The sequence below is a fragment of the Eretmochelys imbricata genome, chromosome 1, assembly GCF_965152235.1.
Source record: "Eretmochelys imbricata isolate rEreImb1 chromosome 1, rEreImb1.hap1, whole genome shotgun sequence".
NCBI lineage: Eukaryota > Metazoa > Chordata > Testudines > Cheloniidae > Eretmochelys > Eretmochelys imbricata.
The window spans coordinates 192,688,839-192,712,199 of NC_135572.1; the positions used below are offsets into that span (position 1 = coordinate 192,688,839).

At 41.5% G+C, this 23,361-nt stretch overlaps 1 protein-coding gene across 1 annotated transcript in view; it reads right to left on the bottom strand.

Moving 5' to 3' along the window:
- Window positions 1–1,768: 1,768 nt before the first annotated feature.
- Window positions 1,769–23,361, bottom strand: part of TMPRSS7 (transmembrane serine protease 7) — a 50,613-nt gene continuing 29,020 nt past the window's right edge. The window contains exons 11-18 of the mRNA XM_077807297.1: window positions 14,627–14,763; window positions 13,427–13,534; window positions 11,649–11,759; window positions 9,795–9,911; window positions 6,302–6,479; window positions 5,091–5,359; window positions 4,184–4,320; window positions 1,769–1,939 (exon numbers count right to left, since the gene is read on the bottom strand). Coding sequence (XP_077663423.1) covers window positions 1,769–1,939; window positions 4,184–4,320; window positions 5,091–5,359; window positions 6,302–6,479; window positions 9,795–9,911; window positions 11,649–11,759; window positions 13,427–13,534; window positions 14,627–14,763 — 1,228 coding nt within the window. The remainder of the gene's footprint in view (window positions 1,940–4,183; window positions 4,321–5,090; window positions 5,360–6,301; window positions 6,480–9,794; window positions 9,912–11,648; window positions 11,760–13,426; window positions 13,535–14,626; window positions 14,764–23,361) is intronic.

A 23,361-nucleotide genomic window follows, 5' to 3' on the forward strand; every position in this document is an offset into this window, starting at 1 on the left:
GAATTCAGACTGCTGGTGTCTGAGGAGGAGCAAAAAGAAAATGAAACTCGTCTACTATCATTAATCCTCTTTTACTCCCAACTCTTCTGCCATGCTTTCCAACGTCAGTCTGGTCTCCTTCACTTGATGTTGTCTTCTTGCTGGAAGAGGTGAAGAAAGGAAGATTAGTGGGCACAAATACTAAGGTGGATGCTACTTCATGCTCCCACCATGCAGGACATCAACAGCTACAGGGAATGGATTGATTGTGACATAAGTACTGATCTTATCTCCTGCTTCCTGACAGAAGGCGCCATTACTGCTGATTGTTTAGACTATTACCAGGTAATATTGGAGAAATGGGAAGAACAAGGAAAAGACTCACAGGTCACAAGAAAGACTGGATTGATTTCCTTTGGCTGCTCATTGGCCTGGCTTTTCTTTTTGTTTTTGCATGCTTGTAGAGAAATACAGCTGCTGCCATGGGACCCAACTCTTCCTCTTGTTTGCACTAAGACTGGTTCTTGCTCACCTGCTCAGAGTCAAACTGATTGCCATGTGTGGGGTCAGGAAGGAGTTTTCCTCCAGGTCAGACTGGAAAGGACCTCGGGTTGTCTTTTTTTTTTTTTTGCCTTCCTCTGCAGTGTGTGGGCCTGGGTCACTTGCCAGGATTATCTGGTTATATCTCACTTAATCATTTCCCTGCCATTGCAGGGGCCTCAAACACAGGTGCACCTTGGTCCCTCCTATTCTCTGCCTGTGGCACATAATAGTCTAGTCTCCTGTGGGCTGTAATCTCATTTTGGTTGTTGAGTTAGCGTCTGGATGCTGGGTGGTGGCTTGCGATACACAGGAAGTCAGACTAGATCACGGATCTCAGACACATGGAGTTATTTCCTGTGGCCGCCAAACTCCCCTCACCTGCCGCCTCCCCTCCCCCCCAGTGCGCCGCGTCCCTGCTCCTCTGCCTACCTCCAGGCACTTCCCACCACCAAACAGCTGTTTGGCAGTGCTTAGGGCTTTCCAGCAGGCAGGGGGGAAGAGCGCTATGGGGAGGAGGCGGGGAAGAGGTGGGGCCGGGCCCAGGATTTGTGGAAGGGGTTGGAATAGGGGCAGGGAGGGGCGGAATTGGGGTGGGGACTTTGGGGAAGGGTTCGGATGGGGCGGGGCTTCATGGAAGGGGTGGGGCTGGGACAGAGGGGGGCAGGTGTCAGTGATGTGCCCCTCAGGCCAATGTACTAGTCCTCATGTGAACCGCGTGGTGATTTAAGTTTCAGAGTAACAGCCGTGTTAGTCTGTATTCGCAAAAAGAAAAGGAGTACTTGTGGCACCTTAGAGACTAACCAATTTATTTGAGCATGAGCTTTAAGTTTGAGATTCCTGGGCTAGATGACCTGGTGGTCCCTTCTGGTCTTCAACTCTATGACTCTTCTGCCAAAACTGCACAATTGTTGTGACTTGCATGGTCATTTCCCATTGCAGTCATTGCTCTGTCCATATTGCTTTCAAAAGTTGACACTTATTCATCCTAGCATGCCTGTGGTCTACCTTAAACATCCCTTGCACTAGGCTTTCCAGACATGCGAAATACAATCTCACCCTCCAGCTGAACAGATGCCCTGTATTTTCTATTGCAGCAAGTAGAATTTGTGGACATTTTGAAGATAAGGCATTTGTGTGATCTGTGATGCATGCAAAAAAATTGAACTTCCACCAACTTTTATTAATATGATTTTAATGGAGATAATCCAGATACAATATACTTTGTTGCCATTTGACCATTTCCAGATTACAAAACCAAAGGCACATATCTGTGAATCCACGGAGAAAACTTTGACACCCTTGTGTATACACCAGGAAAATTTGGTCTTCCGCAGCCATAACCCCAGCTAACAATGCCAGTCAAAAACCATTTTCCATCGCCGTTGCTTCGACATGATAGGGGTCCCCCAGAATCACCCTAAGAAAAGAATATTTTAGTTTAGAGAGTCTATGGTAGAAAGAGTAATAAAACCTAGGCAAAATTCCACAGTATTTTGGGCAACAACTTGGGCAACAACTCCATGGAGCTCAGTGGAAATTTTGCTTAATGACAGAAAAACTTGGCCCAGTAGGTCTGACTAGGAATAAAAGAAATGAATACCATTAAATACAATGCAGATCAGACTTATCCATTTGTATCACCTATTCTACTAACATTTGCTGTCATCTAACATGCACTGGATATGATCTTAGAGTTATATAGATGCTTATTTTTTTGTCCAAACTAGGGGTACCTTCACTTGCGATTGAAAAGTATTATCTTTATTAATGGATTTAATGCAATACATTTTAGGATTCAATATCATCCTTGCAACTTAGAACAAAGACCAAATTCCGCCCTCTAATAGATGCACACATCTCATTGTCTTCTAACATACCAGCAGCTGCATGAATGCATCTGAGGAGCAAAGATCAGGCCCTACACAAATAGTTCAACAATAATATTCCACAAATAGCTTTTTTAACTCCAAAATAAAATATGAAATAACATTTAAGTGGGAACAGGACTGGACCTTTAAGTCAAATACAAATAGAAACAATGTGGAACTCATGAGTGAGAGATAGCCAAGCATGTTTGTTTTAAGTTGTGTTTCTTCCTTTCTATGACACTATACAGTTTAAACAGGCTTCAGAATGAAGAAAATATGTATGGAAAAATAATAAAGGCATTTGAAAATAGGGGAGTATGATAAAGAAATCTGCTCTGAACGATACTAACCCTTATAAAAACACAAGGCAACTACAATGCTATAAAAGACAACCTAGTAGCAGTATTCTCTTTATCACTAGGGTACTCTGGTAACAGTACTATTTGCAAAATTTCATAGAAATAGATGATCCATGGTATAGTTCCTCCACATTCATGATACAAATCTAAAGTCGACATGATGATTCAAGTCTACTCTACTTTGAGATTTTACCCCACATCTGGCAATTGGGAGCCAATCAACAAAGCTCCATCAGGGTGGTTACTAGAACTGGTCAAAAATTGCAAGAGAGAAAAGCTGATTTGAAAGCTGGAGTAAGCTTTCAGAGACATGTACTGATTTCATCCAATATTTTGAAGGAAACAATTTAAATGTTGTGTTTCAACTTCACTGTTTTGAATTTTATCTTATACAATACACTAATAAAATGGAAGTCAAAATCAAAGATTTTGATCAGGTCATTTCAATGTTACCAAAACAAAAGTTCAGAAATTTCAAATGTTTTTGTCCCAATTTGGAAATTCCAGGTTTTGACTAGCTCTAAGAATCACAAAAATCAGCCAGTGGTGCTTACTCCAGCTTTCAATGGGACAAGGCATCAATGCTGCAAATTGTGGCTTTCCTTGACTATGTATGACACCCACTCACATAGCTGTAGTAGTGTTAACTCCTGATTGGTGGATTGGGGCAAATTCCTTATGTAGGCAAGGCCTTAGATACTTATTTTTTCACTATCACTTTCCAACACTAGCAAAAGGACAGGACAGGTTTATAGGTCAATCCCACTTTAATCCTGGCCAGGACAGGATTAAATAAACTCAGATTCTGGCCCTCAAGTTTTAAAAGAGCAGATATACTCATCTTAGTGACTGAGCAAAGCGATTGTACAAATGACATTACAGAATTCCATGTTTATTGTCTTTCAGTGACTCCACATCAAGTATGCCATTCACTTGTGAAATTATGCTTGCTTGCTTGCTTTCTTGCACTTCAGCTGTCAACCTTGTAATCCCAACCTGGCATCCAAGAGTCAGGCTAGGTTCAGGCTTTCTTTTAAGTCTTCATCTGTTTGAAGGCAGTATTTATCCTGAGACCTTGTGATCCTGACTTGCATTTGTGTGACCCATTGGCCCTGTAACTGAAACTTAGCAAACAGTGCTATTGATGCACACAAAGAAGTAGGTCTCAGCTTCTTCTTTGCTGTGTTGGTTTTGTAGTACTAACCAGAGTAATAATATTTCCTTTCCCACCACTGCCAACACATTTAATGCTAGTGAAGTCAGCAAGCACACAGATGGCAGATTTACTGATAAAAAGGTCTTTTGCACAGCTGTTTTTCAGAGCAGAACTATACGTACATCAAGACAGTTAGCCAATAGTTCTTTACCACTTATAAAACTACAATGAAAGATCAAAGAGAATGATTTAATTTGAGCTGTATTGAAAAAACCTACTTTGCAGCCATCTTTTGTCCCAGACATCATCCCTGCACATAGCATCCGGGCTGTGATAATCCCATATGTGGAATGACACAATGTTTGGTCAACAATTTCTACCTCAGCTTTCTGCAGAATTGCTGAACCCTGGTCATCTGGAAAACACATTGAAAGAAAGCCAACCTGATTTAACAGACTTCAAAAATACTGCTCATGTATTTGACAGTTAGTGTGTTAGCTTCTGGAGACTCCCTCCCAACAGTTTAACTCCTGTTGCTCCAGATCTAGGCAATTATCTCAATACAACCCATGAAGATAACGTATTGTTCAATACAAATGTAAGTTCAATACAACTTGTGTTAAACAATTAAGTTCCTTTCTTTTAAAACTTACATCTCATTGTCTTCTAACGTACCAGCAGCTGCATGAATGCATCTGAGGAGCAAAGATCAGGCCCTACACAAATAGTTCAACAATAATATTCCACAACACCTAACACCATACAAAGATTAGTTCCGTGCAAGATTAATCCAAACTACATAAACACATGAGATTTTTAGTTCTACCTGGTTCTACAGAAACTCTAGCCAGTTGAATTCTCCAATCAGGATGTCAAGTTACCATCAGAACGAACAGTCATAGTGTCTGGAGTTAACCTCCCTAAGACACTTCTAGAAGCTTACCCCCTTCAGACAGGAAGAACAGAACACACGCACTACAGGGCAGTAGGAAATAAGGAATCCTGCCCCGTCCTTCCATTTGAGTGTAGTCTTGCTTTATGCAGCAAAGAGTGAAGACTAACCAGCCACAAGTCAAATTCAACCTTGGAGTGAGCCAGTACAACTTCACTTGAGTCAACAGAGATGCATTTGCTTACAATGGAACTCAGTCTGGACCTATGAGTGAACGAAAGTAAAGAGCTCACCTGCTTCTTGCGTTTGACCCCAGCCTGTTATCCAGCACTTCTCGCCACTGTGTGTTTTATGTGAAAGTGGAGGTACGCAGATTGGTTGAATGACGTGTTTCATTGTGTCAGGCCATGGCAGGCTTAGCTGTAGCAGTGCAACATCATAGTCATAGTTTCTGCTGTTATAGTATTCGTGAACAATGATTCTTCTCACTGCAGACACAAACTTGGCGTTCCCTTGCATGCGCATGCCTAAGTGCGCAGTCCAAGCTCGAGGATCGGATAGCCTGATTGACAATGGATTAATGTACAATCAATCTTCAAGGCAAATTCTTGGAAACATCTTCATTACACAATGCCCAGGAAAACCCTGGTGTTGAATTATAAAATGGCAATTTTTAAACCCAAAAGAAGAAAACCAAAACCACAAAATATGGAACTAACAGAATACGTGCTGGTATCACATTTTACCCAAAATGCTTTTACTGCAGCTTCCTATTCCCTTTTTAAGCTTCCTTGTTGTCTTAGCTACATAGTAATTCTTTGGGACGAGGACCTTGTCCTCACACCTCCCTGTAAAGGCGTCTAACTTGCTGTTAGCAGCACACTGTTAGTAATACCACCTTGTAGATACCTGCATCGAAGGCCTTTTCTACACTGGTGGCAGCATATAGGGTATGTGTAGTTACACGCTACAGTGAAAAGCAGGCTGTGTCCACACTGTGGTGTGTAGGTAGCTACATGTGGCTCTGACAGTGGGAATGCAGCAAGACACTAGTCTGCTAAAGTTCACATGGTAGACATGAGAGGCCCTGCTTGGGCATGTAGAAAGGTGCGTAGGGTATATACCGTAAGGTTCTGGCATGTCTTTACCTGCCGAAGCAGATCCTCACTGGCTACACTGTTATTTATACTCATGCTGTGAGGGAATACAGTGTACGTACTCAACATGCCACCAAAACTTAATTTAGACTATGTGAAATGAAAGGTAAATTTAAAAACTGGACCCCCCGACATCATTAGGATTTCTGTACATGTGAAGTGCAGGGGAATTATTTTTGTAAGATGATACTGGTTAAACCCCCTCATTATTTAATTCATAGTATTAAATGAACTGAAATCAAGTGACAGTGTTCAGTTAAGTCACCCTGTGCCATATCTACCAGAAACCACCACATTCAGAGGTACTGAAAATTCTTCAGGTCCATTAAGTGGATGTCACTGTTTACCTGTTTCCTTGAAAACAATGAGCTGCAGACAGAAGCCATTCCCTAGAGATCACCGATGCCCCACAATAAGCAACTCCAACAAAATGGAGGCTGACTTGCCAGGGCCATTCACCTTCCTGTGCATCAGAGCCTCCTATGATTCGATGGTAGATATCGCTGATTTTACTACTGCCGCAGCCTTTAAAAGAAGATTGATAAGTTTATTATTTCTATGACACTAACACCCATCATGTGCGAGGATGCTTCCCAAACGGAGGAAGAAAGAATCCTTCTTCCCACCATCATCTTCAACAAAGGCATTTTGAAATGCATTTCACTGAAAGGCCCTGAACCAAAAACCCTGGAGACAGGGGGTCCTAGATTTATCTTACCTATTCTTGGAAAGAAAAGATGGTCTTGTGGTTACTGCACCGGACTGGGGAGTTCTGGGTTCTCCTCCTAGCTTTGCCACAGACTTCCGGAGCAATTGTGAGCCAGTCACTCACGCTCTGTGCCTCAATTCACCATCTGCAAAGCAGAGATAACCCTTCCCTACCTCGCAGAGATGTTGGGAGAATAAATTTACTGTGGGTGGGTTTCAATATATAAACTAGATACGGGGGGGAAGACCAGATACCAGATACTTTTGGAGGAGCTACACAGCATTACTGAACTACTCCACTTGTTGTTGCCCTTCTCTTGAAACTGTGAAGAAAGCGGCAGTTGAGTGGCAGCCACAGTGAGAGGTTTATGACTTGGATTCCTGTCCACTCAGGAATGGATTGGGGCCAAAAAAGTTTATTTCACACAGACTACACTTGCAGTGGTCAATAACTTGGCGTAGAAATCACTGTTGCCGGCTCCTGTAAACTTACGAATACAACAATTTTGGCCCCTGCTACTGGCAGTCTCACAATGACATGAAAAGCTCCACACATCATGTGACTTAGGACACAAGGGAGAAAGATTTCCCCCTCCCCGCCCTACCCCGCAAAGCCCTGTTACCTAGAAGATGATGCACTAAACTACAAGTCTATATACCATGAGCTCTTATCCCAGCTCTCCACTGATGACTGTTTATGTTTCTAGGCATTTCACCACCTCTCTTATGAGCCACTCTTTTTAGGAGTTTCATACCCTTCAGGGGTTAACTATCACTCACCCATCCCATAGATGAGGTAATTAAGAGCTTGCACAAGGTCTTCACTTCCACTTCAGAAAGACTGGGGACTAGAACACAAGTCTCCATTGTAAGAGAGCTTAGTCTCACCCATTTTGCCACAGGGCATTCAGAAGGAAAATGGCAAATTAGGTGCTTCAATTAGCTACATGAACCATATGGCTCTGTCTCACTCACTAGCAGTTGGATCACTCAGACCTTTATGACACTGCCACTACTTCCATGCTAAGAGTTCTGCGGGGGGCGGGGGGGTATGCTCAAGTGCTAGAGGCTCATGCTTTTAGATCCATCAGTCCTTGGTTCAGCCCCCAAGGGTGACTCAAACAGGAGTCTTGTTACATGTCTCCCTCTATAGACTGGTTTACAGCAAAGATAACAGCATGCCTTCCCTCTCACCAGTTATTCCTATAACTGGAAGAGGTCTGTGGGAGGGATCTGAAGGTTGTGCACTTATGGTGTATGCAGGGGTAAAAAAACATATTTCTGTATCCAAGTTAACATAAGGAGCCCAGGATGTTTTATGTAGCAGAACACTGGATTTAGAAATGAATTTGTTGTATTAACATTTGTTTTCCTGTTGTCCTTTCATAGCCTGCATTTTCAGTGTGTGTGTTTTGGTTAATGGGAGCCATCACTTTAAGAACGGGATATGGCCAATAGAGTATTTGAGACACAGCAATGCGTGGAACATTCTGCCTGAAGTCCCCCGAGAGGAGTGGAGGACCGTACCTGCCTCCAGAAAGATCAGTTAGCAAACTGAGTTAGCAAACTTACCCTTTCCACAAAGCAATGCCTCCTTTTCAAAGGTTGTTTGGTGAGCAGCTCTATACAAAAGGATCTTGGCTAGTCCCATTCCCAGCTCCCGTATCACAAACCCATTGCCATGCTTTGCATGAGAAGGTAAGCTCTTCAGGTGAGAGATGCTTTTGTGTTTGGACAGTGCATAACAATGAGGTTCTGACCTTATTTGAGTCCCCTAGCTAGAACTTATTTAAAAAGGGGACAAAAAATAGTCTCAGTATAAATTAGCAGGAGCTGGCAACATTAATTTGGCACGTGCACTGGGGTGGGCAAGTGGAGTTCAAAAGTCAGATGACAGACAAACACCATGATTTAAATGTTAAGTGTCGTGATTTTTTGGTGTCCAGCTTATGTTTTGGGATTGGCAATACTGGGATGTGTATGTGAACGACTTGCTGGTATAAAGAGATACGAATATTCTCTGACTTATATTTGTAGCTAACAGATTGGAAAACAAACCAAGATTCTACCTTCTCATCATGCCAACGTAAGATTTTTATTATTATTGATTACATGTATTGCAGTAGCACCTCGGATCCCAATCACAGAACCGTTGTACGCACAGTCCTAACCTAACATGGAACATTCCCTGCCAAAAGGCGTGAGCCTACACTAAGTAATGGAAGAATAATACAATAAATGAAATAAACAGATGCCACTGAGATAGCACAGATCTTCATTATAGAGCATCTCTTTTTTCATGCTTTGATCTGCATTAAAATAATTCATGTTGCCATTTAAGTTCCAAATGGTGCCAATAACACTTGACCTTGAAAGAGGCAGGTTACACTTCTCAGAGCGATTTGTCTAAGACCACCTGCAAATTCAGGCAGATATTATTGCATTGGTTTAATCACTATGTTCCATGCTATACTTTTTCCCGTGCACAGAGGACTACTATCCTGTGATGTCAGCCATGCACCTTTCATTAGCACACAGCTCATAGTAAAAAACTTAGATTTTATGTAACTTTTCAAGATAACTGTTTATCCTTGGCAGCTCTCCCTTCTCCCTCCAAATTTACCATGATCCTCAGAAAATTCAAATCACCGATGGTTTGCTGAGGCATCCATCCTCTTAATAGGATTTTATCATCATGTAATGGGAACAATATCCTCTAAATTAAGTGACTGAGGAAGCTGGTGCATCAGTTAAAAAACTCTCTGCAGTGTTGGCAAATTTTTAACTTGAATAGATCTGATTCTTTGACTGACTATCCAACTTCACTCTGCAACTCACCCTGCTCACCCCAGACAAGAATCTATTTTAAACCTGAAGATTAAAACCACACACACAAGTTTGAGTTAAGGCTCCTCACAATACAAACACTAAAAAACGATGGAAGTTCCGTAACAACACAAATCAGACCTAATATCACTTGATTTCCAAACTTCAACTTATTAACAATGTTCTTAACACGTTCTGAACATACTTACCACTGAGTAGAAAGTGTATGTACTTTAAATAGGAAAAAATGTAATTTAAATATAAAAAGCTAAAATTTGAAGATTAATAATTGAAAGAGCCTCTTACTGCAGTTGCTTTCATCACTTCCATCAAGACAGTCTGCTGTTCCATCACACTTTGCATTTTGCTTTCTAATGCAAATATTATCTCTGCACTTGAAAGTTTGGTTGGTGCAAGGAATACCTGAAACAGGAAACAAAAAGGAACCATATGCTTCTGGAATGTCAATCCAGCAACGTGGACTAAGAAATGGTCTCCACTGGTTGGCCAAACCCCCACTACAAAAACCCCTTGTCAGGGTTCCTCCCCCACTCTGAACTCTAGGGTACAGACGAGGGGACCTGCATGAAAACCTCCTAAGCTTACTTTTACCAGCTTAGGTTAAAACTTCCCCAATGTACAAATTAATTTTATCCTTTGTCCTTGGAATATCCACTGCCACCACCAAACTCTAACTGGGTTTACTGGGAAACGTAGTTTGAACACGTCTTTCCCCCCAAAATCCTCCCAACCCTTGCACCCCACTTCCTGGGAAAGGTTTGGTAAAAATCCTCACCAATTTGCATAGGTGACCACAGACCCAAACCCTTGGATCTGAGAACAATGAAAAAGCATTCAGTTTTCTTACAAGAAGACTTTTAATAGAAATAGAAGTAAACAGAAGTAAAGAAATCACCTCTGTAAAATCAGGATGGTAGATACCTTACAGGGTAATTAGATTCAAAACATAGAGAATCCCTCTAGGCAAAACCTTAAGTTACAAAAAAGACACACAGACAGAAATAGTCATTCTATTCAGCACAGTTCTTTTCTCAGCCATTTAAAGAAATCATAATCTAACGCATACCTAGCTAGATTACTTACTAAAAGTTCTAAGACTCCATTCCTGTTCTATCCCCGGCAAAAGCAGCGTACCGACAGACACAGACCCTTTGTTTCTCTCCCTCCTCCCAGCTTTTGAAAGTATCTTGTCTCCTCATTGGTCATTTTGGTCAGGAGCCAGCGAGGTTACCTTTAGCTTCTTAATCCTTTACAGGTGAGAGGATTTTTCCTCTGGCCAGGAGGGATTTTAAAGGGGTTTACCCTTCCCTTTATATTTATGACCCCTATTAGATATTCAGCTTATACTGGCAAAAACTGAACAGAGTAAGCTATACCAGCAAAAGAAAATTTTCCTCGTATAAGCAGCATCTCCAATAAGGCTTTTGGTGACATAGCTATGCTGGGAGGTGTGATTCTTTTTCATGCTCCTAACCAGCAAAGTTATGCTGTAAAAATTTAAGTGTAGGCAAGGCCTAAGTGTAGACTGGAAAACAATGAAAGTCATTAGCAAAGACGTCAACACTTTTATTACAGCATAAGTTAACCATAGCAACTCAATGAGGGAAGCTTTAATAATCATATTTTAGGTAAGGTGTATTCCAACCTCTGAGTCCTTCATATCTTTTTCTATTCCTTCTTGGGTCACATTAAATAAATGAAACACTCATTTCTTGCCAATTCAGAAATATCCTATGAAATTTCACATGGCTAGAATAAAAGTTAAATAGGCCTAAAACATGGCTAGCCTGAAAAAAATATTTTTGTTGCATTTCCCCAATTTTGGTCTTTTGGTGTCTTGCTGATCTGAGAAATATCTGTGCTTGAAACAAAACTATGCTGACTCCTAATAAGACTTACCTCTTACATAGCTCTTTACAGGCACTGAATCCTAAGAGCAGCCTCAGAGGTTTGTTGGGCTTTTTTACAAGCATCTCAGGAAGCTAAGCATCATTTCATGCCTACACAAAAAAATTGTCTAAAGATTTTCATGTTAGAGCTTGTCTGTGCCCTTTAGAGTAACTCATTTGGGCCAGATATTCCAACTAGAGTTGGGTAAGTGATGGAGAGGAAACATACATGACCAAAAAGTAACCATACTTTTGGTGCAGTTCTGCTCATCTCTGCCATCCTCACAGTCATGTATTCCATTGCAGGCAAGTGAAGTATACTGCATCAAGAAGCTGGCATTACAATTCTCTTTGGGCACAGCTGGAGTAGGAAGAAAGCAAGAGATCAGCAACGCAAATATCATGGTTAAGTCTGGAGGTCTGTGTAGAGTTTTATTAATACCAACGCTGCCACCATCTAAAAGATTTATACATCTTCCTCTATCACCAGGTGCTTTACAAAGGTAAGAATTATTACTGTCTTATGCATGAGGAAACCAAAGAGAAGAACACTAAGTAAATCACCCAAGGTCACAAAACTAGTCAGTGGCAGATTCAGAAATTAAACCCACATCGGTTGTAATTATTGAGCCTACAAATTTATCCTAATTGTGATGTCAGCTGTAAAAATTGAGTGTAAGTTCATAAGATTTCACAATAACCTGTAACAACAAATGATGATACGCAAAGATACAAAAGGGAAACAAAGACTGAATTAGTCCAACTAAAAAGGCCTACTGATATAACTCCAGGACTGTGCTATGATCATGCCTGGTAAACAAGGAAAGTGTGGAACAGGATATTAGGGAACCAATATTGGTGTGTTGGAAACTAAGCCTAGTTGGTGGCCAAAACAACGAGAGGACGGGCTATTCCATCCATTGCTGCTTTGGGGCTCCTTAAAGAAGGAGACTTGGAGAGAAGTCATCATGGTTGCCACCCCACCATCTCCTGGGACACCAGAACTTCATCATCCTAATCTGAACAATGTCCTGACCAGACTGGGCCAGAGAGAGGAACCCAAATAACATCGCCACCTCCCCTGGCTCCAGCTGAATCCCAACCACCACCTGGGATGAAACGGGATTGGATTTTAACAAGAACAAACAGCTCCAGCCAATCACAACTAATTTCTTCTCTTTCCCCACAAAGGACAAATATTAACATCTTTAATACCACCTAAGAGACTGTCAAATAGGGGCATTTTCCTTCTGAAACCTCTCTCTAGCTAGAGAAAAAGGGAACAAGCAATATTATTAAAATTAAAGTCTTAATACTTTACATTTCAAATGCTTTAACTATTTTTCCTTCTTTTCTTTCTCTTTAATAAAAAAGTTTAAAGTGTTTACCATGGTACTAAGCAGGCTGAGGTCTCGATATACCAAACCCCAGCCCTTGTTTAACACTGTTTAAAGCTGCACGGTTTCAGGATCATGGTAACAACTTCAACTCTTTGGGCCTGTATATTCCATCTCAATTTATACAGTACACCCTATTGATTTTAACTGTAACTGGTTATTTCCAATCTGATGTTCAGCCATCCCTTCCATTATAGTTTTCAGATAATACATCCTTAATGACTGAAGGCTAGTGCACTAACCCGCTATATAGCCTGTCCCCAACAGCACCCAGTAATGTGCATTTCGAATAAAGTCGCATTGCTAAGATGAAGAGGATGAGGAAGCGGGTGGGACATAGAATGTTTTTGTTTTCCAGAGGAAAACAAACATGACTTCTTTCAGTTATTTTTGGATAACTGATTGACCTATATCCCCTTGCTCTTTAATATCACCATCGTGGCTATAGCAAATAAACAAGGCTCAAAAATTTTTCACAATTGTTTAAGCAACCAAATCTGAATTAATCTTAGGCCTGCAAAAACAGGCTGGAAATCTCAAGTTTTCTAGTACTATCTTCTTTAAATTCCAACAGAAAAAATGCTAACACATACTTTGGGTTTCCGTTTGCAAATAATAAGCAAATACTAACCACAAAAGAGTTCATCGCTTTCATCAAAGCAGTCATTTACCCCATCACAGCGCTGAGCCTGCTCAATGCATAAGCCGGTGAAACATTTGAAGTACTCGGCTGGACATGCTGAAGGCAAAATGCATAATCTATCAATTCTCTGCTTCCAAATATTTGTAATTCACAACAGGAAAGTAACGCGATTAAAATATTGTAAGAAAACAAAGTAAAATAGCTCATCTTAACTAATTAGCCTCTCACAGTTTGTATGGTAACTTTTGTTAGTTTCTAAGGTGCCACAGGTACTCCTGTTCTCTTTGCGGATACAGGCTAACACGGCTTCTACTCTGAAACCTGTTAAAAAATATTGCTGGCTGTGTTATTACTGCCCCCTTAACTTACTGGAAAGTATTTAATGTTAGCCATACTCTTACACCCTACTCTTCACTTAACTTTCACCATAGAAACAAGAATAGGCCTGGTTCTTTTTTTAATATTCAGATTCCTTTCTGATGTCCATTTCTGTTTATGCATGTCAAATGCAAATGTCACTGCAGTACGGACCAGTCCAGTTCCAGTGTAGAAGATGGGCATAAGAAAGTTTAGAGTATAAGATTTATACACACAGTCCCCCTCAATTAAACAGATCTCAGTTGGGATTTTTTCCTACTATAGCCTCATGTATTTCCCCCTCCCTCACATACATCTTTTCTGTGTTACGCTGCCCAATAAAGATTCCCTATGGTTTTACACCAACTACCTACAACTTCTGCTGTTCATAGCTGGTTCTTTAGTTATGATTGCTGCATGGTAGAGTACGCAAACCCTTTAAAAAAACTGTATGGTCAGAGTTTGTTAATTGGTGAACTATTTAATTGAGGGAGCTCTCTGGAGCAGCAACAGCAAAGACAGGCATTAACAATGGCTTTGGTGTGTGTGTGTGGGGGGTGACAGAATGGCAAATTTAGCTGACATTTTAGAACACTGTGAACCAGTTGATAAATCTCAGGGTAGGTCATTGACTTATTTTAGGTTTAAACTCTTTTACTTAAGGTTAATGAAGAAAACAGGATTTACTTGGAATATTTATTCTCAAGTTAATTCAGTTTCTCGGGAAATCCATTTGTCATGAATCTTAATAAAACTAAACTTGTGATAAATATTTTAATTCAAAAAGGGATTTTATAAACATGCATGGCAAAAAACTGAAATCCATTTTACGTTGGCTGATGTTGTAGCTCCCATATTCCACCAGAAGCGGCTGCTCTGAAAGCTTGGAACTACACTGAAGCTCAACGTTCACTACAGAGCTTGCGACACGGAAAACTGTTTGGTGATCAATGTAGTAGCCACAGTACCTAAAAGTGAGTGAAGATAACATTAGTTAAAAAGCCGCTTTTGCACTAAAGTGCTTCACATATTATTTAAGTATAACATCGCCAAAGTGCAGCCACCTAGTACACAGTATAGCTGCCTAACAGATTTCAGCCTAGGAGACAAGGGAAAATGAGAAGTGTGATGTTATCCCTCACAGAGCAGATGAGACTGTTTTCTTTTTGGAGGGGATGGGGGAGAAGAGGTCTCATCTGAAAGACACATGCACAGTAAGCTACATAGCTCAATGTACTTCTCACTGAACTACAGAGGGGGAAATCGAACCTACTGCACTATTGCCAACCTCAAGCATTCAAAAAAAAATAATCATGGGACTGACTTAAAAATTGAGAGACTTTATTTAGAATCATAGAATCATAGAATATCAGGGTTGGAAGGGACCCTTGAAGGTCATCTAGTCCAACCCCCTGCTCGAAGCAGGACCAATTCCCAGTTAAATCATCCCAGCCAGGGCTTTGTCAAGCCTGACCTTAAAAACTTCTAAGGAAGGAGATTCTACCACTTCCCTAGGTAACGCATTCCAGTGTTTCACCACCCTCTTAGTGAAAAAGTTTTTCCTAATATCCAATCTAAACCTCCCCCACTGCAACTTGAGACCATTACTCTTCGTTCTGTCATCTGCTACCATTGAGAACAGTCTAGAGCCATCCTCTTTGGAACCCCCTTTCAGGTAGTTGAAAGCAGCTACCAAATCCCCCCTCATTCTTCTCTTCTGCAGGCTAAACAATCCCAGCTCCCTCAGCCTCTCCTCATAAGTCATGTGTTCTAGACCCCTAATCATTTTTGTTGCCCTTCGCTGGACTCTCTCCAATTTATCCACATCCTTCTTGTAGTGTGGGGCCCAAAACTGGACACAGTACTCCAGATGAGGCCTCACCAATGTCGAATAGAGGGGAACGATCACGTCCCTCGATCTGCTCGCTATGCCCCTACTTATACATCCCAAAATGCCATTGGCCTTCTTGGCAACAAGGGCACACTGCTGACTCATATCCAGCTTCTCGTCCACTGTCACCCCTAGGTCCTTTTCCGCAGAACTGGGTATGTAGCTTACTGTGCATGTGTCTTTAAACACCACATTCAGGATTTTTGCCTTGTAGGTTCTGAGCCCTGAGGCTCTCACTGCATGCCTTCAAGCTGTTCCCTGCAGGAGAGAGGGAGAAACTTAACTTTCTTTAATGAATACTGAGATTTTGCATGTAGCCTCTTGACTCCAGGAGCTTGGGCTTGAACATATACACCAAAAATTCCAAGACTTGTGATAAAATCATGAGAGTTGGCAACACTATTACTGGGATTTGAACCTAAGATTTCAGTAAGCCCGTGATTTTAGATAAGGTATGGTGATTGGTTGTGCAGCCAAAGTGCTCGGGCACCATCGGGGGGCGGGGGGGGGGGGGGAGGAAGGGAAATCATCATAAACCATCTACACAAAGTTCCCATCACTGCAGGAACAGGCTTTAATGGATAAAGTGAACTAAAAATGTTAACACTCCAGATTTAAGGTAGAAATGAGGAAACTATGGCAACTGTGTTAAACTGCTGACCGGTACATGGAAGTGTTCATCTTCATTGGAACATAACTCTTAACATGGAATACAGTGCTCTACTGCATTCGTTGCTATGTCCAGAAGCACCAGCACCTGGCAATTAGGTTTTTAAGTTCCAGAAATATTTTTTTTTCTTATTGAAACTGTGCTGGGAGAAAAGGAGAAGCTCAGCATTGTGGATTGACTGGGGTAGGGAGAGAAGGCTGCTTTCTTAAATCTTAGTACAATTTTACTATGGCTAGCCTTCTCCTTGTCAGTTTGACTAGTGCCATTTGCAAGAGAAAACTTAATAGCAACAGGCAGCTCCTTAAGTCCCCAGTGTATTGATCATAGAATCACAGGACTGGAAGGGACCTCAAGAAGTCATCTAGTCCAGTCCCCTGCACTCATGGCAGGACTAAGTATTATCTAGACGAGTGGTTCTCAACTCTGGTCCACCGCTTGTTCCGGGAAAGCCCCGGTGCACCGGGCTGGTTTGTTTACCTACCGCGTCTGAAAGTTTGGCTGATCGCGGCTCCCACTGGCCACGGTTTGCTGCTCTAGGCCAATGGGGGCTGCGGGAAGGGCAGCCAGCATGTCCCTCAGCCCGCACCAATTTCTACAGCCCCCCCATTGGCCTAAAGCGGCGAACCACGGCCAGTGGGAGCTGCGATCAGCCGAACCTGCGGACGCGGCAGGTAAACAAACTGGCCCGGCCCGCCAGGGGCTTTCCCTGAACAAGCAGTGGACCACAGTTGAGAACCACTGATCTAGACACTGACAGGTGTTTGTCTAACCTGCTCTTAAAAAATCTCCAATGAAGGAGATTCCACAACCTCCCTAGGGAACTTATTCCAGTGTTTAACCACCCTGACAGTTAGGAAGTTTTTCCTAATGTCCCTTGCTGCAATTTAAACCCATTGCTTCATGTCCTATCCTCAGAGGTTAAGAACAAAAATTCTTCTCCCTCGTAGTAGCCTCTGAAACATTCCACTGCATGTACAGTAGAAGGGTTTGGAAAATATCACAGGACCAAAATCTGAAACAGAATCTAACAACTTAGGGAGCTTTTTTATGAGCTGGGTGTAGTGCAGGTAACTATGAGAGGTGACTTGTTTGTACTGCACCTTTAACTTTCTAGCAGTTTTCCTGCCAAGGGCAGATGCTATTCTGAGAGGTAGAGCTGATGCAGTGCAGAAGAGAACACACGTGCTGTCTCCTGGAGACTTATTCTGTTTTGTTCTTTCAGTTAGTGTGAAATAATTCAAAATGGAACTAGATTATAGTTCTGTTCAGGGCAAAATAAATACTGGAACCCAAAAACTTCACCATGAAAAGTGAATGTTTTGAAAACATTAAGAAAATGTTACATTGAAAGTATATTTGGTATAGATATGACAAACAAACTGGTGGAAAGAAGTTCTCCAAATGGTCTTCTGGTGACCAGCCTAAGTGGTCCCCATGTCCTCATAAAAATGTAGCATTCCAGCTGCCCTCTTATTCCTAAGGAGAGGGCAGGAAACAGTCAGAAGGATAAAGGAGGACCTGGATGTTTTGAGAGAAAGGGTACCAGGGAAAAAATAAGTTACCTGGCAAGCAACCACCAAGCCCACATCTACTATTAATATTCAAGGGCTTTTCCCTTTGAAAGCAAAGTCTTTAAACAAGTGGACTGAATGAAAGATGGAGAACTGCCTTGGGTGCACATCTCGTTTAAGCTGCCATCTTGGCAAACAGCTTCTCTGGATTTCTGCCTAGATGCCACTTACTGAATCTGAGAAAGCTAAATTGCCCATAGATGCCAAGAAACACTTAAGCCAGCCCGTCCAGCTGCATTTCTATGGCACCTTTAATCAAAAGATGCCACAGAGGCTGCACGTGATCTGTAGACAGTGCCGTAAAACAATATTTATATTTAGCATGTGTATACACACACACACACACACACACACACACACACAATAAATATATATATAAAAAGAATGCCATCCATCAGCCTTTTAGACTCATTTTAAAAATAGGGTAAGCTTTTGAAAGTGGAAAAAATTCTGAGCAACATTTAAGCACTGAGGCTCGTCTAGAATTTGACAGTAATAAAGGAAAAGTTCCCCAAACTAACAGTTTATCATGAGGAATAATCTGTCAGCTTTAAGGCCTTACCTACACTAGCAAAATACCCATCATTATCAAGAGGTGAAAGCAATGGAAGCAGTTGAATTGATGCTGAACACCTTTAATTTGCAAGCATAGCCAAGAGCAGAATTGTTTCAAAAACAACTTTGGTTAACACCTACTAAACTCAAGAAAGGATCATAGGAATTATTGGATTTGGGGCACTGTTTGAGAAGGACTGATTTGTAGGCTGGAACTAGAAGTTACATTTTATTCATTCTGTTTATTATGGTACATCTGTTGTATTAATTTAGGCTCAATATCTGGGCCAAATATCTGTTTAATGTTGGACAGTGACTGGGTTATGTAAACACTTTTAAACAAGGTTTGGTATACAGAGACCTCAACCAGCTTAATACCATGTCATACACATCGTTAATAATTTTAACCTTTTATTAAAGATACAGAAAAAAAGTAAGACTGGTGTTGACATTCACTTGCAACCTCACTGCTTGAAAAACACCAGGACAGCACAGAGTCTTACTTTGAGACCTTGCAAACTTCTAACAGCATCAGGCCTTTTAGGACACTGCTTTTAGTTGTCACTTTCTAATCACAGGCTTACAGCAGTGTTACAGAATACATAGGTTGGCCAGCTAAGCCAGACGCTTATTAAACAGAAGGAAAAGGGAGAGAGATAGGCAAGAGAAAAAAGAAGGTAGGGAAGGAAAAGGACATATTTAGGTGCACAGGAGGAGAAAAGGGGGCAAAGTCTCACATCTCAGGTGGTGTTTAGGATTTAGCTGAAGCCAGCATTGATGGGGATGTCATGAGAGTCCCTCTCTGGCCAGGGTATTTCTCAGGATGACAAAGGCCCGGGGGGGTCTCAAGAGATGGTGGGATGGCAGCCATAATGGTGAAGCTTGCTCTAGTAGCCAATTATTCCCCCAAAGTCTCTTTCAGAACCTCAAAAGGGAGTGATGGGTAGAATTCCCCAGCCTCATTATTTTGTCCAGCAATTAGGCCTAGGTTCTGACACACCAATTTTCATTCACTGATCTCCAGTCCCCAACTCCTCCTGTTTACCAGGTATAATCTTAACACTGGCCTTGAGTTATATCAGTAGACCTTTTTGTTTGGCATAATTTAGTCAGTCTCTGTTTCGTATCTTTTCCTCCACATCACCATTGATCATTACAAGTTATTGTGACATCTTATGAACTTACACCTCACTTTTTACATTTGAGCTTACAATTAGGGTAAATTTCTAGGCCCAGTTATCGCAACAGGACCTGAACCCCATTGTGCTAGATGCTGTATAAACAGATAAGAGTATATTCAATACAGAAGATAGCAGAGAAGTTAATCAGTCCACTTGTCATGAGGATTCAAGGAACTAATGGACATTAACCGGCATCTGTGTGCACCACAACCGTCTACTGTATAGAATGGAAAAGTTGTTCCTGTGAGGGGTTTTGGTGCAATAAAGCTCCCATGCAAAGCAAAATTAAGTATGAAGGAGATTCTGCTCCAGCAGCAAATGGAAAGAGGTGTGTGGCTTTTTAAATGGCACAAGAACAGCTTTACAAAGTGAGTTGTAAAACCCCAAACCATGTTCACACAGCTGAGCAGAAGGGGGCTCATGCAAGTGCATTGTTGACCAGCCCCCCCCCCCGCAGTTCTGTTGCCCTACTACTAGGAGCAGGGACTTACTGCATTTTGTCAGGGCCAATAGGAGTGTGTGTGGTTCATTTGCCACATGCTTGCTAACACCCCCACAGCAAGAGAGGACCTGCCAGAATGCGCACACAGCAGGAGGCTTATTAGACATCTGAGTCCTCCCTACTAGCTAGCAGAGACCTGCTCCATACCTCAACTTCCTTCAATACAAGGGGGCCCCTCTCTGCACCCAACACCTCCATAGTGAAGAAACCAGCTACCATACTTGACCACCTGCTCCCAAAGCCAGGAGAGACTGCCTCCTCTCACCCCCACAAGATGACCTGCCAGTGACTTCTGATGGGATGCACAACGAGGTGCTGAAGCAGAGTAGTTTTTAAAACAGTCCCTTGTGGAAATGTTTACAGCTTATCACAGTATGTGGAATTCTTCTGGTGGTGTTTTCACACACAGAAACATTAACTATAAGACATCTATTTTTAGAAGCCTGTAAAAACTTTAGCAAAATCAGTTCTCAGAATGTATGTGCTCTCTGGGTAGGCAGAAGTTTTTTGGGCTCACTGAATAGACAGTGAAAGTCATACAGTAGGACTAGTGGGTCCCTGACTGATTACTGTCCCCATGTAATCAGAACAGACAGCTGTAGTAATTTTGGGGTGCGGGGGTCCCAGTCATCACAGCTACAGTATATTCCAAGGCCTTACTCCAATCCTCAAAACCACACCAGTCTCCAGCAGCGTTTTAACCAGGTTCACCCAACATAGTTAATGCTGTCGTTAGAACTGGTCAGAAGTGCATTTATTTTCCAGACACTTGCTGCAAAAGTTTGTTTAGTTAAACACCTGGTTTTCCTTTGAAAAGCAGTTTCAATGGAAAATTTGACCCAGCCCTAGCTGTAATATCACCAGGTTACCAAGATCAGGAATATGGTCCCAGTCCTCACATTCGAAAATTACACCACTAAAATAAAGTTACCATGGGCCATACTTTAAAAAAAAAAGAAAAAAAAAATCCTATGACTCAGCAGGCAAGCAGCTGGACCATAATTATTTTAAAAGAGGCTTTTCATGGAGAGATTCACACTAATAAAGCCCCACCCCAGCTTCATTTTCAGATATCACATTGGATATGAAATCATCCCAGAAGTCTTCTTACATCCTAAATCCTTCAAGGTACTGTGACAATATGTATCCCTATATTGACCCTTTTTACAGTTTTGCACAAAGTATGCCTTGTGAGGTATCATTTGAAAACTCATACTTTGCTGATCATTACTGTCCTGTAAAATATGTTTGACAACATGGTATGTAAAGTTATAAGATTCTACTCTATGACATTGCTGAGACATGTTCCAAGTTTAGAAAAGCAGGCACAAACCAGTTCCTCAGAGACGAAAGGCAAACTGATGCCTCAGACAGGTGTCAACAAAATCAAATCGACTATCACCTGGTTAAGAGACCATTCTTTGGCAGGAAAAAAGGATGTGGGCAAGATATCTACATTTTGGCAAGGAAATAGTGAGAGGTTCCTGACCCCACAGACTTGGTCTCCTGAACCTCAGCTGGAGGAGATTTTCAAAGAAAAAGAGAACTATAAGAAAGGGGAACAGATGCCCCAAAATACTCCCCCCTTTCTCTCTACTCAAAGTATCAACACCTCCTAAAAGACAAGGCAAGTAACACTGAACTGGAGGAGGGACCCTGGCTGAAAGGAATCCAGCCAGTAAGACTGCTGAAGCATGTGGTGAGAGAGACCTTTTCTTTGAATTCATTTAGCTTAAGTTAGATATTAGTTTGTGATTTACCTTTTTTTTTCTTGTAACCAATTCTGTCTTTTGCGCCTCATTACTTGTAATCATTTAAAAATCTCTCTTTCTGTAGTTAATAAACTTGTTTTATTTTTTTTATCTAAACCAGTGTGATCAGACTGAAGTGTTTGGAAAACTCCATTTGAAATAACAGGATTTGTACATATATCATTTTCTATTAATAAAATGATGGACTTTCTATGAGGTTGTGTTGTTCAGGAGAGAGCTTGGCAGTACAAGACACACATTTCTGGGGGAAAATCTAGGACTAGGAATTTGCTGGTGTTACTCCGCAGTGTAATTCAAGAGTGGTTGGCCATAGCACTCATACTGTATAGCTGGAAGTAATTTACATGATGGAGGCTGCGTGTGAGCAGACCAGGAGTGGTTACTCACAGCAAAGCAGTGTAAGAGACACCCCAGTCTGGAGAATTGAGGGGATACAGCTATTCAACAGTCCAGATTGTACCCTGGGGAATTTCACAGGTACTCTATAATTAGTTCAGGAAAAAATGAAGTCCTCCGGATGTCTATTTGATATGGGAAGTACTTAGTGTCCATGTAGTACGGTAACCAGCTTCCATAAAAAGTCAATGCCAGAAGCTTCAGAAGGAGGTTGAGCCTCTCATTTAAATACTTAACTGTATAGGATTATAACAATGGGAAGGCATTTTTTCTAGCTAGTGAGCTTTTCATATCCTCAAGTAGGCCCAAACTTGGACTAGTTTCCAAAGCAGGTTCAGAAGTTAAAGTTTGAGTTAACAGCTAACTGGATTTGATGTTCCAGTAAAGCAAGATTGTGGGGGCGGGGGAGAGTGGGGAACCCAACAAGTAAAGAGTGAAGGGAAGGGTTAAAAAAAAACCAAAAACCTGCAACAGAGTGAAAAATGGATGCAAAGAGCCTGTGGGGGGAAAACTAAAGAATCAGCAATATTCTAATGACAGGTAAATGTACCACACACAGGGCACCCAACTATGCCAGCTTAGCACTTTGGGTATGGGATGGGGATAGGGACAGAAGAACCATGCCTTCCCTAATAAAGTCCTCATGATACCTGATATGCTTTCACTAGACTCCAATCAGATTCAATATCTCTTTTGAGCAATCATGAAATTAAGTTACAAGTTAAAAAGTTGTACAAAAAATTCAGTTTGATTAAGCCGGTGAACCCAAAGCTATTTTGCATGGTTCACAGGACATCCGTCTTCATAACATTCTCCCATTCCTATCTCTTGCATGAGGAGAGAGAGAGAGAGAGCCCTTCTCTTCAGCCTAGCTGTTCTTTTAATTAGAAAAATATCTGATTTTAGGTTTATAGTTATACAAATCATTCCAAACAAAGGGGCATGTTACAGATGCTATACTTGTTGCTGAATCTCTCTTCTTCACCCTTTTTCTAAGAATTACTTAACCCAGATGCCTCAGTAGCATG